This window comes from Oryza brachyantha, chromosome 8 (genome assembly GCF_000231095.2).
Source record: "Oryza brachyantha chromosome 8, ObraRS2, whole genome shotgun sequence".
Classification (NCBI taxonomy): domain Eukaryota; kingdom Viridiplantae; phylum Streptophyta; class Magnoliopsida; order Poales; family Poaceae; genus Oryza; species Oryza brachyantha.
The window spans coordinates 11,429,078-11,448,846 of NC_023170.2; the positions used below are offsets into that span (position 1 = coordinate 11,429,078).

At 36.5% G+C, this 19,769-nt stretch overlaps 1 protein-coding gene across 1 annotated transcript; it reads left to right on the forward strand.

Moving 5' to 3' along the window:
- Positions 1-17,833: 17,833 nt before the first annotated feature.
- LOC102712655 lies at positions 17,834-18,773 on the forward strand. Its single transcript, XM_040527267.1, has one exon. It carries the CDS (start codon positions 17,908-17,910, stop codon positions 18,697-18,699), a length of 792 nt encoding a protein of 263 aa, XP_040383201.1. The 5' UTR covers positions 17,834-17,907; the 3' UTR covers positions 18,700-18,773.
- The last annotated feature ends 996 nt before the right edge of the window (positions 18,774-19,769 follow it).

Sequence of the window (19,769 nt, forward strand, 5' to 3'; positions counted from 1 at the left end):
TGGTAGAGAAAACCAAAACCCAAAAATCTTTCGCGGAATAAAAGATTACCTCTGTCGAAGAATAACTTGATCGCCTTGCTCCTATACCACCGCTACCTTTATCTCGCCACTCCTGTGCCGCCGATCAGATCGTCAAAATCCAGAAAGTCACCAGCGCTGATCAGATTGTTAGAATCCAGAAAATCACTAATAGATGAAAGTCGAAGACGTAGATCAAATGAACTTGACTTTATTGCATCAACTAGAATTTACAAAGCGCACCAACAACGTTCCTCTCAAAATTGTTGATCTAGAACCAACAACTATTCAACTCAAATTTTCTAATTCTAAATCTCACCAAAAACATACCCAGGACACACCCCTCGGTACCTATTTATATAGCATAAAAACTATCTCTAATAGCCGCACTGGCCTGCCTCCATCCGAACTATCTTCGTGAACCAACAGAAGTACAACTCGATCTCCTCCTGTACTCGCGCGGGAAACCAGCCGTCAATATCGTTTTATCCAAAACGAACTCCGTCGGATAAGTGTATATCTCTTTTCACAGTACCAAACCAATCCAAGCAGCCGCATATATATCTCCTTCCATAGTACGTACAGCACCGTACGTATGTACATCAATTTCTTCTTGCACTACAGTGACCAACAAAAATACTGTAGCAGCAACCAACTAACCATATATCCATATGTGTATGTACACGCGTACCACACACTTTCTCTATTCCTTTTTTAACTCCGATTATTCTCATGATTTTCCGGCGCTAACACATACAGTATGTGAAGCCGTTACACATCCATCCCCACACGGTGTTCCCCCACCATGTGCCACCTCGTATTCAACATCCTCACCCGGCATCCTCAATTGTCCGGACCTCAGGTCCTCCCCGAGCTTAGTCACGATCCCACCACCGTTAACCGATATTGACCTACGAGAATCACGACTTTAGTCTAACCATGTCATATGACATCCCAATCATCCAGACCTCGGTTCCTCCCTGAACCTAGTCATGGTCCTCGCCATGACCACAGTTGACCTCAAGTCACCTACACACATAGAGACAAACCAACCGTTTCCGAGCACAGATATCGTAACCTGACTCACATTAGTTACACACACCGACACCAATTTATAAGCCAATTGTTCATCACAAAACATTGATCATGACCATGATCTTACAATTAATGAAGTACCAAGAAAATGACATGTCCCACTAGTACTTTTTCTATCAATTCTACACCCAGCAAAATCAGCATCGAAATATCCACTCAAGCAAATAGAAGATGAGGTAGAATACCAAATGCCAAATTCAAGTGTATGTTGCAAATACCTCATTATTCGCTTGACTGCTTGACGATTTGAAGCACGAGGAGACACTTGAAAGCGACACACAAACACACAGCAAATTGTATGTCTGGCCTAGAAGCAGTTAGATACAGCAAAGATCCAATCATACTTCTATACTCCTTTTGATCAACTGCTTCACCATCTTCATCGGGATCCAGCACAGTTGTAGTACCAATTGGTGTTAAAATTGGTTTGCAATTCTCCATCATGAATCGTCTCAAGAGATCCTTTGTATACTTCGTTTGCTGCACAAACGTACCTTGAGGTGTTTGTTTGATTTGCAACCCCAAAAAGTACGATAACTCACCCATCATGATCATCTCAAATTCCCTGCGCACAGTCTCAGCAAACTCCACAACCAAAGCGTGAAATGCACAACCAAAGATGATATCATCAACATAAATCTGAATGAAAAGTTGATTATCACCATGCTTAAGAACAAAAAGCGTTTTGTCAACCTTTCCCATTTGAAAACCTTCGCAAGGAAAAAGTTCTTAAGCCTATCATACCATGCTCTAGGTGCTTGCTTCAAGCCATACAAAGCTTTAGACAATTTAAAAATATGGTTCGGAAAATCAGGTTCAAAACCTGGTGGTTGTTTGACATAAACCTCCTCCTGTATAAAACCATTTAGAAAGGCACTTTTCACATCCATTTGATAAAGTTTAAAACCTTTTGAAGCAGCAAAAGCTAACTAAAGTCTAATTGCCTCAATTCTAGCGACAGGAGCAAAAGTTTCATCAAAATCTAAACCCTCCACCTGGGTAAAACCTTGAGCAACAAGTCTAGCTTTGTTTCTCACAATCAAACCATCCTCATTTTGTTTATTTTTGAAAACCCATTTGGTTCCAATAATATTATGTCCAGAAGGTGGTTCAACTAAAATCCAAACTTTGTTCCTTTCAAAATTTTCAAGTTCTTCATGCATGGCGTTAATCCACGATTCATTAGTTAATGCATGAGTAACATCTTTGGGTTCAAAAGAAGCAACAAACGCAGAAATTGCACAAACATCATGAGTTGTTACCTTAGACCTTGTAGTCCGCTCACCTAAGTTACCAATTATTTGTTCTGGCGGATGTCGTCGTTGAATGTGCAAAGGAGCAGCGACTTCTGAAGTTGTTTCATGTTATGTATTCTCACTGGTCGAGGTAGATGCCTCCGGAGGACCATTGTGATTAGCATCAACAGAATCAGAAGCCCACGAACCTGGCCGGTCTGACCACACCTCCTGTGTCGGTCTGATCGGAGGTGTGTCAGCGGTCCGATCGGCTTGTCGCCCGGTCTGACCGGTCGAGCCCACCTCGTCGTCATCGTCGCTCTCTTCTTCAAAAATAGGACCATCCTCCCCTGGGCTTGTGACAATTTACCTGCAATTACTAGTCTAGTACCTGGACTAGCCTCATCAAAAGTAACTTCACAAGTTTCAATGATTTTGTTAGTTTCGAAAACAAGTACACGATAGCCACGTGAATGTGTGGGGTAACCAAGAAACAATCCATCGGTAGAGCGTGCTTCAAATTTATCGAAATTTCCAAATTTCAAGACGAAAAATTTGCAACCAAAAACACGCAAATGAGAAACTTTGGGTTGACGACCAAATCGAAGTTCATAAGGAGTTTTTCCAAGTTTAGATCTCAAGAAAACCCAATTTGAAATATAACATGCAGTGTTAACTGCTTCTGCCCAAAATTTCCTTGGAGTGTGATACTCATCAAGCATTGTTCTAGCCATCTCCACCAAAGAACGATTTTTTCTTTCAACAACACCATTTTGTTGAGGAACACGAGGAGAAGAAAATTCATGTTTAAGACCTTTTTCATTGCAAAATTCTTCAAAAGAGACATTTTTAAATTCACCACCATTATCACTTCGAATTCTATTCAAAGAACCAGGAAGTTCAAGATTCAGTCGAAGATACAAACTACGAAAGTATTGAAAAGCCTCATACTTAGTTACCATAAAGTAAACCCAAGAATATCGAGAAAAATCGTCAACTATAACTAACACATACCACTTTCCTCCAACTGATTGCACTCTAGCTGGACCAACAGTGTCCATGTGTAAAAGCTGTCCTGGTGCATCAGTCATCACAGAAACAATTGGGGCATGTGAAGAAGCAACCATCTTAGCATGACGACATGGTGTACAAACCAATTCAGGATCCTTCTTAAGTTTAGGCAAACCACGAACAAGATCCAAACCATTTATCCTCGTGAGATGATCAAAACCAACATGTCCAAGTCTACGATGCCAGAACATCATATCTTTACTAAACTTAGCAACCAGACATGTTATCATAGGTGAAACAGGATTATCAAAGTCAGCTTTAAAAACTTTTCCATATCGAGAAATATTCAGCACAGAATCACCACAAGAATCAAATATTTTACTTCCAGTTTTCTTAAAATGAACCTCAAAACTCTCATCAACAATTTGTGAAACTGAAAGCAAATTATACTTTAAATCCTTAACCAAAGCTACATTCTTCAATTCAAACTTATCATTTACCTTGACCATACCTGTAGCAAGAACGGCACTAGTAGAAGCATCACCAAAGATAATCGATTCAGTCTTAGATGCCTGTTTCAAGGAGGAGAACCAATTTTTATCACCGGTCATGTGCCGCGAACAACCGGAATCCACGATCCACATGTTCTCCTTCCTTGTCACCAAAGCGTAGACAAGAGAGGATGTCGAAGCCTTAGTACTGGGTTAGATAAAAGAAATTTAGGAATCCAGTACTGAGACACACGACCAGTCGATCCAATAGGCATATAACGATGTGCAAAAGCAGTTTGAGAATTTTTCAAAAAATCTCTACGAGGCCGGTCTGACTGAGGTGCAGTAGCCGGTCTGACCGGGGGCCGGTCTGATCGCTTCTGTACCTCCAGTCTAACCGGTGTCTGGTCTGACCGAGGCTTAGTAGCCGGTCTAACCGGATCTCGGTCTGGCCGTGCAACCCACTGCGGTCTGACCGGTTTCCTCGAGGGAAAAGCAGATTTTTGCAATTTAGATTTTGCAAAAGCAATTTCTCTCTCCTTTTTCTGTTTACGAGCTAATCTGAAACAAAAACCAACAAGATGTCCATCCTTACCACAAAAGGAGGAATTATACTTTACCTTAGAAATAGATGGTTTTGAAATATTTGTTTTTGTTTCTTTCAGTTTTTCAGAAGGAGAGGACATAAAACCAGCAGACTTAAAAACTGTTTTTTCATTACTTAGTTTTGTCAAAGTTTTGAAACCAACAACTCTATTGCAGCTAGTCACTTTAGATTGATCCAAAATCATGTTAAGTTGTTTCTTACCATCAGAAAATCTTTTCAAAGGTCTTTTCAAATAAGAAACCTCCTTTTCAAGATTAGCACAGTTTTTGCAATCAATCTGGAAACTTTTGCTATTGCGACACTTGGGGCAAGATAGCACTTCATTGGTTTTCACAATTTCTTCCATGTACTCAACACGAGCTAAAGCAAATTTTAGCTTCATCTTGTTTGATGTGCATGTTGAGCAATCCAAAACATCATGCTGTTGTTTTAACTTTTTAGCACAAAGCACGCTAAACATCGAACTAGCATAAAAAACAGTTTGATATTTTTTCAACATCTTTTTGGTTAAAAACAACTCATCACAAGTACGGGTTAGCAAGGCAAAACCGAGAGCAAGAGAAGATTTAGTTTTCAGATCATGTGAAATATTGACATCTCTAATTTTTGAAATTTCATGCATCAAAACCTCACAATTTTTGCAATCACCATCATTAGGTATAAGAGATTTTAATCTAGCAATTTCAGCATTAAGAGATTCAATTATAAACTCTTGTTTTTTATACATCTTCTCACATTTCTTATTTTTTGCACGTAAGACATGGATGGCTTCCTCAAGAGAACTTACCTTATTGTCCTCACTCTCTAAATCTGATTCACCACGTGACATGAGGCAAACACCGGAGATGTTTCTTCCTTTATTTTCATCTTCGTCACTCTCTCCATCTACATCGCTTAGTGGCTCAAAGGCGGCGTAGACTTGATCCAACATCTTCTTGAGATCGTCCTTGGTTTTCCTTTCCTTGAATGTGTTCTTGTACTTAGGCTTGTCGTCCTTGGTCTTGTTTCCACCATTATCTTCTTTCTTGCCTCTCCCAAGCTTAGGACAGCGCCAACGAATATGATCAAGTGCTCTACACTCGAAGCAACGAGTTGGACCTCCTCTTTTCCTGTATCTAACATTATTCATAGCTCGAGAAATTTTGTTAGCAGCCAAAGCCAAATCCTCCTCCTCGAATTGTTTGAGTTGCTCATCGGACATGACATTAATCAAAGCAAGAGCGGTAGAATTCGATGGTGAAGTACCAACATCAAAAGAGGTCGAGGGAGAAACCAAGGCACTAGATTTAGAATCAATTTTACGAGAGAGGATATTCATCTCGTGTGTTTTGAGTTTTGTGTGAAGAGAATCCAAAGTCAAAGTAGACATATCAGCAGATTCTTGAATAGTTATAACTTTCATCTTCCAAACAGACATGTCAAGACCATTCAAAAAGTGACGAGAGATCTCAGATTGAGAATAATTAACATCATAAACAGAATCAACAGATCTAAGATTACTCAAAATTTTATTAAACCTAGCCAGATAATCATCCAAAGCTTCTCCAGGTTTCATCTCAAATTTGATATAATCCTTTTTGAAAAGATCTCGACGAAGTTCTTTTATATTAGTTGTTCCTTGATAAAAGTTTTTCAAAGCATTCCAGATCTCATTAGCAGTTTTAAGATGCGAAACGCGATCAAAATCTGAACGAGAAATCCCATTCAATAAAATATTTCGAGCTTTGCAATTGTTGCTAAACTCAGTTTTCAAAGCAGGAGTGTTAATCTGTTCAGGAATCACATATGGCTGTGCAACTTTTTGCCAAACATCATAATCTTCAACCATAATGTAAGATTGCATCTTATCACACCAATAAGGAAAATCCAATCCATCAAAAACATGAGGCTTCGTTGTAAATTTGTTAGCCATGGCACAAAAAAACTCTAGATCGGTTAAAATCCAAAGCAAATCTCTAGATCGGTTAAAATCCAAAGAAGAAAACAAGGCTCTGATACCACTTGTAGGATCGAAACAAAGTTAAACAGACCTACCAGAGGGGGGGTGAATGGTAGAGAAAACCAAAACCCAAAAATCTTTCGCGCAATAAAAGATTACCTCTGTCGAAGAATAACTTGATCGCCTCACTCCTATGCCACCGCTACCTTTATCTCGCCGCTCCTGTGCCACCGATCATATCGTCGAAATCCAGAAAGTCACCAGCGCCGATCAGATCGTCAGAATCTAGAAAATCACTAGTAGATGAAAGTTGAAGACGTAGATCAAATGAACTTGACTTTATTGCATCAACTAGAATGTACAACGCGCACCAACAACGCTCCTCTTAAAATTGTTGATCTAGAACCAACAACTATTCAACTCAAATTTTCTAATTCTAAATCTCACCAAAAGCATACCCAGGACACACCCCTCGGTACCTATTTATATAGCACAAAAACTATCTCTAACAGCCGCACGGGCCTGCCTCCATCCGAACTATCTTTGTGAACCAACAGAAGTACGACTCGATCTCTTCCTGTACTCGCGCGGGAAACCAGCCGTCAATATCGTTTTATCCAAAACGAACTTTGTCGGATAACTGTATATCTCTTTTCACAGTCCAAACCAATCCAAGCTGCCGCATATATATCTCCTTCCATAGTACGTACAGCACCGTACGTATGTACATCAATTTCTTCTTGCACTACAGTGACCAACAAAAATACTGTAGCAGCAGCCAACTAACCATATATCTATATGTGTACGTACACGCGTACCACACACTTTCTCTATTCCTTTTTTAACTCCGATTTTTCTCACGATTTTCTGGCACTAACACATATAGTACGTGAAGCCGTTACACGTCCATACCCACACGGTGTTCCCCTACCATGTGCCATCTCGTATTCAACATCGTCACCCGACATCCTCAATCGTCTGGATCTCAGCTCCTCCCCGTGCTTAGTCATGATCCCACCACTGTTGACCGATATTGACCTCCGAGAATCACGACTTTAGTCTAACCATGTCATATGACATCCCGACCATCCAGACCTCGGTTCCTCCCTGAACCTAGTTATGGTCCTCACCATGACCATAGTTGACCTCAAGTCACCTGCCCACATAGAGACAAACCAACTGTTTCCGAGCACAGATATCGCAACCTTACTCACATTAGTTACACACACCGACACTAATTTATAAGCCAATTGTTCATCACAAAACATTTGTTATGACCATGATCTTACACAAACAACCATACAAAAATAAAAGAAGGAGAAGAGATTGGGTGGCAGAGGATATCGAGAGTTACCTTCTAGCCACTTTTGTGGGAGAAAAATCTTCGGGAAACAACAACGGCGGCGCCAGTGATCCCCAAAACCGACTATGTGATAAAGAGGGGAGTGGTGCCCGCTGTCGACGGATAAGAAAATGAAATGCTCAAAAAAGGTGTGCGCGGCAATAACTACGTGTGTTATGATGTGCCTATACCCTGAAGATTTGCCGTCATTAACTCTCTAACTGACATAAAAAACCAGCACGAATTTAATATCCCCACATCTGAGATCGAGTTAAAAAATAAGTCACTCAAACATGCACGTCATATATCCAAAATGCACCATGTTGTATACAGTATGAGTTAAAAAATTGGCTTCAAATTTAGTATCCCACCTAAGACCGAGTTAAAAAAATAATTCACTCGAACAAGCATGCCATATACGAAAAATAACTCACTCAAACAAGCATCTCATATACCTAAACGCACTGTGACGTGTATACCCAAATGGCATCCTTACAATTAGTCAAATAGTGATGGCATATTTCAAAACTGATAAATTTATAATGGGATGAATCTAATTAACTCAATTTTTAAGGTCTGAAATATAAAATATATTATGAAAATTTACAAAACGTGCCATTGTAATTTTACAAAGTTAGAAATATGCTATTGGTATCTCAATAACATATGATGGCTGCACAAGTCAATAACATGTGGGTCAAGATAACATATCTCCAGTTTTACAAAATTATAACGACGTCTTTGTAATTTTCGTTTATGTAGAGTAATTAGAACCAATCACGAATTAACTGCGGAACGACATGGGCCCATCCCTACTAACAATCAGGGTGCTACAATCGCGCTGATGAAGAATTAAATAGAGAGAAAGTCAACGATGATTAATTGTATATATAGGCGATTTGTTCTGTTTCGTTGTACAATCATGTTTTGTTTCTTGATTCAGGGCTTGTTAATGATTGTTTTGGCTTTATTAGTTTCCGCCTCTTTCCAACGTCAGTTATTTTGTTTTGTACGTCTATGCTTCTAAAGCTAGTGTTTTTTTTATAAATTTACAACAAAATTGCGTAAAATTTTATTAATCTATTTTTAGCTAATACTCTATTATCTCATAATATAAGACGCAATTACCTTAACACAAAGATAAGGAAAGAGTTATAATTACCTTCTCGTTTATACTATTTAGATGCATGCATGTATGCGTGTAATGCGATTAAATGTTTTAGTATTGAAGAATTTAAAATAAATTAAATTAAGAGAAAATATATGTGCTAGTTAATGCATATTTTTATGTACGTCTTATATTAGGGGACATAAAAAAAGGTATGCCTTGTATCATGTGATAAAGATAGTACTTAATTAACTATGTACTCCGTTCGTTTCATAATATAAGAATTTTTAGTTTTGTCTAGATTCTTATGGATTCTAATGAATCTAGAAAATATATGAATTATAAACATTCGTTAATTGATGAATTTAGACAAGTCTAGAAAGTCTTATAATATGAAACAGAGGAACTACCACTATTTATTCATATTGTAAGTTTTTCTGGCTTTGCCTAAGGCCTTGTCTAGTTTCTAAAATATTTTTCCAAAAATATTACATCGAATTTTTGGACACCTAAATAAAACATTAAACATAGATGAAAAAAAAACTAATTGCACAGTTATGGAAAAATCTTGAGACGAATCTTTAAGCCTAATTAGCCCATGATTAGCCATAAGTGCTACAGTAACCAACATGTGCTAATGACGGATTAATTAGACTCAAAAGATTTGTCTCGCGGTTTCTAGGCTAGCCATGAAATTCATTTTTTCATTCGTATCCGAAACCCGTTCCGACATCCAGTCAAACATTTGACGTGACACTTCTCCTAAAAAATTTCTCAATCTAAACACCACCTAAATTTATTGATGGATAAATGTGTATATTTTATATATGTGTCTAAATTAATTAGTGTCTATATAAATTTAGGCAATGATAGAAAGAGTTACGTTATGAAACGGAGGGAGTTGCTGCTCTGTTCTGCGTGCACATACATGCGTACTCCATAGGAACACAGCCTAATTAATTAAAGTCCATTTGCGCACAAAGACACGTCAATGTGCAGCTTCCCCGGGAGTAGTACTTTTGTAAAACATAAAAGTGATGACATGTCTGCCATTAGCCTTTATTAGTTGTCTGATCTGACGTATTGCCTCCGCTAAAAATATATAATTAAGATGTCTGATCTGACGTACTCCCTCTTGTTGAAATAATTTTAGCTAATTTGTAAATCGTATAGTTCTAGTATATGGTCAAGACTTCAAGGCTACTTGGTCGTTACGAAAGGCCTAAGTACTGACATAACCCCGGGCACACATGCAGATGGATTGATTTGCTTTACCGTGTCTCAGCAGCAGGGAAATTAAATTACGAGCACTTTTGATCAAATTATTGCAAAACTACATATTTAAAGTTATTTATATAAAAGTCTACATATTTAATACTGAATTTATCAAAAAACTACATATTCAAAGTCTTGTATATTATAGTACTACATGTTTTAAGTTTCTGCTGTTGTTTTTTTAGTTACAAAAGGTTTAGTTCATGATAAAGTTGATGTGAAATCTATAATTTCGTGATACATTACTTTATACATGTTGTTTTGTGGAAAAATTGATGCTAGATTTCTAATTTTGAACGTAACACATCGTTAAATATGTAATTTTGTTTAAACCATATATAGATTTGTGAAATTTACTCTTTTATTTACAAACTACAAAACGATAGACGTAATACTTCCCTACATATCTTTCAGAGCCAAAAGAATTGTTTAATTTAATGTGCAATAAATAATATCGAAAACCACACAGTAGTTCACGGTAGCAGCTAGCTAGCTGACGGCTGGCCGTGACGCAATTGCACAAGCGTCATCACGTTAATTGCATCGTAAATAATAGGTACGTTGCGTATTTGCGTTACGAAATCTTGTACTATTGTGTTCATGTTAATTAAATGAAGATATATGTATAGTTAAATATGTGTCGTCGTCGGTAGTTAGTCACAGGAGGTTAATTTAAATATTTTTCTAGGAAATGTTAATTTAAATACTAGTCCGTGTATGTAAGACCTTGACCTGATTCTTCACGAAGATTGCACCGAGAACCTCTAGATAAGGAAGGACGCGAATAAGTCCACGAGTCACATAGTGTTGGTTTTAGTCCAACAAAACTAAGTTATATACTCCCAGCTCCTTTCTTAAATATTTAACATTGTTGATTTTTTTATACTTGTTTAACTATTTATCTTATAAAAAATTACATAATTATTAATTATTTATATATCATTTATTTATGATTAAATATACTTTTATGCATATATATATACATATTTTGCAAAAAAAACTTGAATAAAATGAACGGTTAAACATGTGTTAAAAAGTTAACAGTGTTAAATATTTACAGATGAAGGGAGTACTTTCTTTACTAATTTAGGGGAAGATTGTTTATGTGTTTTATGGAAAAAACTAAATTGCATATTTGCAAACGAAAAATATTTTGTGAATAAAAATTTATATATGAATTCTTAGTGATCTAAAATCAAAGGGTGAAAACGAAATTTTGGTGAAAAAATCAAAAATCAACTTCAATTTAAAATTGAAATTTTAAATTTTAGCTTATAAGCATAGACATAAGCGAAAAGGTTAGGGTTAAAGTTAACTCTAGACTCTAAATTACTCAACATACCATCATTCCTACCTCTGGCATGATACATATGCATACTTACCTATCAGAAAAATAATAACTGAAGTACAATTTTCATCCACCACTTTGTACTAATGCAAGTGGTAACAAAAGCTCTTGCATGCTTATCTCATCAGTGTCTGTAGACATGGTAACACCAATTTTCATCCAATAAAGTAAATATTTTCCAACAACGTAAGGTAACCAAAAAAGAGCTCTTGCATGGTGGTTGATCTTGATTTTTACAGGCGGCTGAAAAGTAAGCTGCATGTGATCTATTTTTTGGTTCACCTACAAAAATTAATTTCTGGCCAATCGACAAGTACATGGAACCTGGATATGGCCTTCCGCGCTGGTCAATAAAATCGTATATACCAGAGGCGATTAATTAATCTTGCACAATATATGAATTTCATATCATGCAGTAGTAGATGGATTTCATTTGAGGATTGACTGTGGTCACCATGGACTGGGCCGGTAAAGCGTCTTTGTTTCATGGGCTAATTTGTTTGTAAGAAGTCATTACACGTAACTGACATGTTATGGGCGAGGAGATGGACTGCCTATATAAAACTTTGGACATAAATGCCTTAAAAGTTTTCTTTTTGAATAGTAGTATAAATCTGGAGAATGTAATTATATTGTAACTTAAATAAAAAAGTAACTTATATGTAGTTTATAAAAATTACGAAACCACGGGTTCGATTCCCGCCTCTCCCCTGTTTTCTGTCAACAGAATTTTAGCACATTGTTTTCTCCTACAGACTCAGAGCTCAAATAAGAATATGATAGGTATGCCAAAAGCAGGTTTAATTACATCTATTTCCAATCCTAAATAGAACTAAGAAGGTGAGGCACCCTCATCCATCTTTATGAGCAGTTTCAAAAGACCAATCAACCGTTCTACTACCTTCGTCTTTTAATAAATAGAATGAATAATATTGTTGATTTTTTTATAATTCTTATTAGTAGTCTTAGTCAAACATAGGTAATAATCATTTATTTGATGTGATTGAATTCATCATTAAATGTATTTTAACTATAACTTAGTTTTTCATATACTTACATAATGTTTTTAAATATAAAAAATTACAAAGATACCATTATAACTTTGCAAAATTGGAGACATGTCATCTCAACCCACATATCATTGACTTATGTAGGCTCTACATATTATTGAGATACCAAAGACATATCTTCAACTTTATAAAATTACAATAACAAGTTTACAAATTTATCTTTTAAAAGACGAATGATCAAACATATAAAAAATATCGGTAAATACGGAGGTAATACAATAGATTAGCAATCTCATTATGTATATCGATCTCGTTGACGGTGAATAGTTTGTCTTGTCATCTTGTGACTAACGGGCTGTTTAGTTTCAGAAATTTTTGCCCAAACACATCCATTGAATCTTTGGACATCTAAATAGAGTATTAAACATAGATAATATGAAAAACTAATTGTACAGTTATGTGAGAAATTGTGAGACGAATCTTTTAAGCATAATTAGTACGTGATTAGCCATAAGTGCTACAGTAACCCACACGCGCTAATGATAGATTAATTAGGCTCAAAAGATTCATCTCGCGGTTTCCAGGTCAGCCATAAAATTCATTTTTTCATTTATGTCCGAAAACAAATTTCGACATCCAGTCAAATATCTAATATAATATCTAAAAATTTTTATTTCACCAACTAAACACTCTCAAAAGACCGGGGAGCCGAGTGCTCTCGGCTGCGAGATAGCGCGCTGAATTCTGGGAATCGACCACTTCTGCGCGTGACATCTTGCGTCGCCAAGACGTACGACAGCCCTAACCAGCGTCAGCGCGTGACAACTCGATCGTGATTCTGCTGCAATGGATGCACGCCACTGAAGATAATAAGGGGTGTTTATTTCTAGGAGTTAAACTTTAGGCCCTAGTCACATCGGATGTTTAGATATTTATTATAAATAGTAAACGTAGTTAATAATAAATCCATCCATAATCTTAGGCTAATTCGCGAGACGAATCTAATGAACCTAATTAATCTATGATTAGCCTATGTGATGCTACAGTAAACATTTGATAATTATGGATTAATTAGGCTCAGAAAATTGTCTCGCAGATTAGCACTCATTTATAAAATTGGTTTTTTTATTAGTCTATGTTTAATACTTTAAATTAGTGTCAAAACATCTGATGTAACATGGGGCTAAAAAGTTTAGCACCATCTAAACACTCCCTAAGTCAAGTTGCCGCTTATATATGTACTACGGTGACAATTTAATATTGTGGTCTTGATTTCCATGTTGAAAAGTTCTGACATATGTCTTATTTAAAAAATACAAATAAATAAATAAGTGATACATAAAATAGTTTTTTATGTTTTATCATCTAATAACAATAAAATATTAATCATAATTTTTTTAAATATACTCTTGCTACTGTGGACGTACTATGTGTGTGTATTAATATAGCAAACATATGCGTGTGTATTGGCGACATATATTATAGTATTTGTAAATAAAAACTAATTTATAAATAAAATTTTTATATATGTTTTTTTAGCGATCTAAAAGTTAAGACTAAAAATAAGCTATGATAAAAACCCTAAAATCAATCTTAAATTTAAAATTTAAGCTTACAAATCAAAAGACGCGGTTATACCTGTTGGTCCGGCGAGGCTCAGGGCTGTGTGGCCGGCAGGCAGACCCAGGCGGATTAAAAACTTCAAGTTGCTCTCAGCTCTGTCAACGAGACAAACCGTGTATTGGCTGAGGCTCTCACTGAACTTGGTCGCCCGTCAGTTGCTAGGTTAGTCTTCACTTAATTATCTCATAATACTACTAGTCTTCAGAACAAAATATTCCCTACTCTTAATTAGACTGACAGAGACTCCTCCTGCCTTCCTGTCGAAGGAATGGAGACACGTTTAGGATGTATTTGATCCTAGGAATCCGAAAGGTTGGAATACAGCCAACCAATTTCTAATCATGTTTGATTGATTGGTGCATAAGTGGGATGGGTTGGTTTTCGGAGAGGATTTATTTCTCTAATATTCGGGTTCAACCCATCCCATCCCATGACGGTTTGGAAACGCTAGAGTTTTTATTTTTTTTATATATCATTTAATATTGTTTAACCAATGAATTCATTTAAGATAAAACAAAAATTAAGATCAAGCTTGTTGCTCTGCATGTGCATATGTGATATTTATTATAAAATTTTCATTTTATCTTATTGAAATTATTTAGAATATTTTAAATATATAACTATACATTTAATTACTTTAGATTATTCATATATTAATCCTAGTATTCAATATATTATTTTGAACATGAGAGATAACCTCACTAACTTATATATCATTAATCACATTCAACCATCTCATATTCATTCCTTGAATTCACTCCATCCTATCTCATACTCCAACTAAAGAAAAAACAGGATCCAACTCATCCCTCTAACCAAACACAAAATGAACCAACCCATCCTATAAAACAGAGATAGATCCAGTATTTTGTTTGAACCATTCAGCAGGGGTGATTGTCTTGCATTTAAGGGATAGTGACAAATAACATATTTTCAAAAGAAAATTAATTTGTGAATACAAAGTTTATGTTAGTACTTTTAGAGAACTAAAAGATAAGGCTAAGAATAAACTATGATAAAAAAAACTCTAAAATCAATTCAAAATTTAGTATCGATAATTTAAATTTGGCTTATAAGCATAAGTAGCCAATAAATTAGGGGTGATTATGTTTGGTGAGGCCTCTTTTTCTCGAAAATCTTATTTACACTCCCATCATGACTATCAATTATATTATTTATTCTATTTTGTTAAAATTTCATGAGACGACCTAATTTCGTCTAATTTAGATCAAGTTGCACACAGACCCAAATATGTCTACCCAGCTGGGAACAGATTAGCCGAATATCTCCGTTGAATAGGCCAGGGTGAAGACTTATGCGACGGGGACATTTACAGCTTGGTCGTTACGAAACTTACCAAAACTCCGTGGCCGGAGAGCATATGGATTTGCTTTGCTCTCACGAGTTTAGCTAAGTTTTTACACGATTTTCTGATGCGTTGCACTCGCGTAAGATGTCACACGTCAATGAGTATGTGTCGTTTTCGAACTACATAATATTCCTGCTACTCTCTCCGTCCCTAAATATTTGACGCCGTTAATTTTTTTAAACAGGTTTGACCATTTATTTTATTAATTTTTTTATAAAATATGTAAAACTATATATAAGCATTAAAGTATGTAAACTTAGCAATAAACGAAATGATATAAAAATAATTAATAATTATGTAAATTTTTTGAATAAAACAAGTAGTAAATCACATATATTAAAAAGTTAACGGCGTCAAACATTTAGAAAGTACTATATAATGCTAAAATATGTGGTGGCAATACGTATATATGCTTTATGCACCCACGCCCTTAGACCTTTGACCTGCAGGTTATGTGTATGTTATCTGATATCTCCATGGACGCTTCCATTGCAAATTAACTGTCTTTCTGGTAATTAAATCGGGGGCAATTGTAAATTTACCGCTATTGTTTATTCTATTTTGCAATGATATCATTGGAATCACAATTCCAATGATTTTTTTTTAATTTTTCTAGTTGTAATTTTCAAGTGCCGTAACTGTGTTGGCCAGTTCTTAGTAAACAACACAACGGTATTTGGAAAATCGTTGAGAGTGCATGTGTATATCAGGAATTCAGTCAGACGAATTATATATATATTGAGATGTACATATTTCTTTATTACAATTGTAGATTCATAGATATTATTTACTCTACATTGAAATTTACGTGATATAAGTAAATTCTTTGATACATCAAGTGATGCATTACTGCATAATATTTTTTAACTATTAAAGGATATTAAAGGATATGTGGACATCCTGAAAATAATAATAAACAGGAAACGCAGCTAGTAGAAACATCATTTGTAATTTCACTTTGTTAAAACTAGGTGATATATTTTTTGAATTGGAAAAAACCTGTGTGATAAATATTTGCTAGGTATTTTATGGCCAATTAATATTTGATTTAAATATATTTTTTATGTAATACAAGAATACACAATGAAATTTGTTTTAAACTCATAAAAAAATTCAGACTTTGAATTAAGTATTATTTGAGAGTTGTATAGTTATTTTGTTCATTTGATATATGCAAATGCCAATAATTCTTCAATTATTATAACAAGATGGAAAACTTTACAAGATGATACTTATGTTTGTATAAAATAACTTTCATTAAATTTAGCTTATAGAGTTTAAAATTTGTGCTAATATGAGATAGTTATTTAATTAAATTTGTTCTTGTGACGTGTGAACTTGTTGAGGTACTGATTCTAAAATTAGTGTATCATTTTATTGTTGCAATGTTGCTGAAATTAATGTATAAAGTTGAATTTGCAAACTGTGAAATTCCTGTCAAACTTGGAACCTTGCAATTGCAATATGTTCCAACCTATAATTAATTAATTATTCAAAGCCACAATAGTAACTATTAACCACTAATTTGTTGTTATTTTGTCAAGTTTGTTTAGATAATCAGACTGACAAATGCTCCATAGGCAAATTACAACTTCGAATGTTTGGTTTATATGATTGTACTTGAAAAAGTTTAAGATATTTTATTTACATTACTAGATTAAGTCATTGTGTTAGCATGAGTATAGTAACAGGAGTGAGTGTTTGAATTTTGCAGAAGAAAACCAAACGATGTTTTGCAAATAAACAGTAATTTGTCAATAAACTTTTTATGTACGTGTTTTTAGCGATTTAAAAGATAAGGTTAAAAAATAGATTACGATAAAAAAACTCTAAAATCTACTCTAATTTAATATTAAAAATTTAAATTTAACTTATAAATATAAGAAAGAACAAAAATAAGAGACTGTCAGTATGCTTGTATGAGGATTTTTTTTAAGCCCCCTTTACGAGGATTTTGTTGGTTGTCTCCGGCACACCGGCAACATCCATGGATACGGCAAGGGGGAGCAACTTTTTTTTTTTTGTGTGTTTTTCTGGGGAATATGGAATATAGTAAGCCAAATCAATCATCTCTTGCCCATTTGGAAATCTGAAAATACACGTTTGTATTACGCGTTGCGTTTGTCACATTTTTTTAGAAAAACATGCCGCGTTGGATAAATACAACAGTATCTTTTTTACACGGCAATTATTCCCAGAAACTATAGGGAAAGTACACAGTAAGCACTCCGTACTCATCTAGTTAGCTGACCTGCTCACGAACAACAGTTGACTTAAAAATAAATTGAGTTAATTAAATCTTGTATAAATATCAACCGGAGGGACAAAGAAACACCATTTCTCTCTATACTCGTTAATTTCTTTCTAAGTATCTCGATCTTTTCGTCTAAACAAAGGTGATTTAATTTGTTAGTGATCAGCGAGATTCGTCGAGCCATGAGGCTGTTCGAGGAACCTCCGGCGAGCATCACCCACTCGGCGCACCGGCAGCACGAGCTGACGCTGGGCGCCACCGCCGGCGCGCCGTTCCGGTGCGACGGGTGCCAGGAGCCAGGCAGCGACGGGCCGAGGTACAGGTGCGAGGCGTGCAACTTCGACCTGCACGCCGACTGCGCCCTCCCGCCGGCGACCCTGCAGCGCCCGCTCCTGTTCGGGGGCGCCACGTTCGTCTTCCTCCGCGAGCCGCCGGCGCCCGCGAGCGGGCGGCGGTGCGACGCCTGCGGCGACGACGTGCGCGGCTTCGTCTTCCACTGCGCCGAGCGCGACCTGGACCTCCACCCGTGCTGCGCGAGCCTGGAGGACAGCATCGCCGTGGACGGCGCCGGCGGCCGCGCGTTCCAGCTCACCAAGGAGGCGTCTTCGTCGTCGTCGTCGTCGCGGCGCTGTGGCGTCTGCGGGGACAAGTCCCGCAGGTTCTGGTTCTACCGCTGCACCTTCGACGGCGAGGACGTGTACATCCACGTGGCGTGCGTCAAGGAGCTGGCTCTGCGCAAGTGGCAGGCGAGCTACCGCCGCCGCAGCGGCGCCGGGCAGATCGTGCTCGCCGGCGCGCCGCTGATGGAGGGTGCTCTGCAGAGCCTGTCAAAGAAAACGCGGCGGAGCAGCGGGTTCGAACGGTTCCGCAAGATCGTCGGCCTCGTCGTGAGCGCCATAATCGCCGTCGTCTTCGGGAATCCGATGGGCTTGATCGCCGCGGTGGCCGGGCCCGACGGTCTTCTCCGGGGGTAGCGCACCGCGTGGAAGACGATCGCAGAACCAGTGTGCTACAAGAGTCAACGAATTTGTTAAATGTTTGAGTGTTTTCTTATTATTTTTTCCTGATGAAAAGCCGAGTGTTTTTCAATTTTTAGTCTTGTTTGTTTGTTAGTTTGTTTTTTTGAAAAGATTGGTTCATTCGTTTCTGTACGTTTCAAGTAATTTTATAAAATTTCTTGCTCAGAATAATTAATTACCGTTTGTGGAATAATCCTTTTAAAGCATATATGGGTCAGTTCGGAGATGCTGGGAGTTTGGGACTCATTGCTGTTCTTGGCCATTTTATGGAGTATTTCAGTTGCTGTAAAGACTTTTTAGTTATAAAAGAACCGGTGGAAAATTAGTTATGGAGAAGGAAATAGTTATCGGCCTGAATCCACATACTGTATATATGCTCTTAAAAAAATTATGTCATAAAAGAACCTATGAAAAATTAGTCGGTTGGTTAGGAATTTTCGAGACTGTTTCTAGGCAAATGGAGCAGGGCGCAACGCAGTGAAACTGAGCACCAAGCTTGATAAAATGGCAGTGCCTTTGCACAAGTGGATTATTTATTAGCTTTTACACGTGCACTTCTACAACTACTAGACGTGAACCTTTTTAAAATATTTCTATAGAAGTTTATCATCTCTGTGGATTTTTAATTTTATAATAATTAATTTTATTGTTTATACTATTAAAAAACTATCAGAAAATTAGATTTATTTTTTATATCAAAAAAACACAACATTTAGACTAAAACTAGGACTTGACCAGTAGTAAAAGTTTTCCTATTAGTTTCTTTCATTTTAAACAATGATATTGTTTTCAGAATTTATCGTGATTTTTATTAAGATATATATATATATATATATATATATATATATATAATAATTTTAGAAGTTTGCATTGATCATCACAGTCTAATTCAAAACGATAGAAATTATAGAAACGGAGGGAGCACGTGCATTGTGATCCGATCTAGGTCGAAGCTCTGTTTTAGCAAAGATAAAACAGCCAAGCAATGCAGTATTTATTCGTAATTAAAGTGAATTTGATTAGCA

What these genes read in the sequence shown, in the direction of transcription:
- LOC102712655 (XM_040527267.1), top strand. Translation starts at nt 17,908, where the DNA reads ATGAGGCTGTTCGAGGAACCTCCGGCGAGCATCACCCACTCGGCGCAC.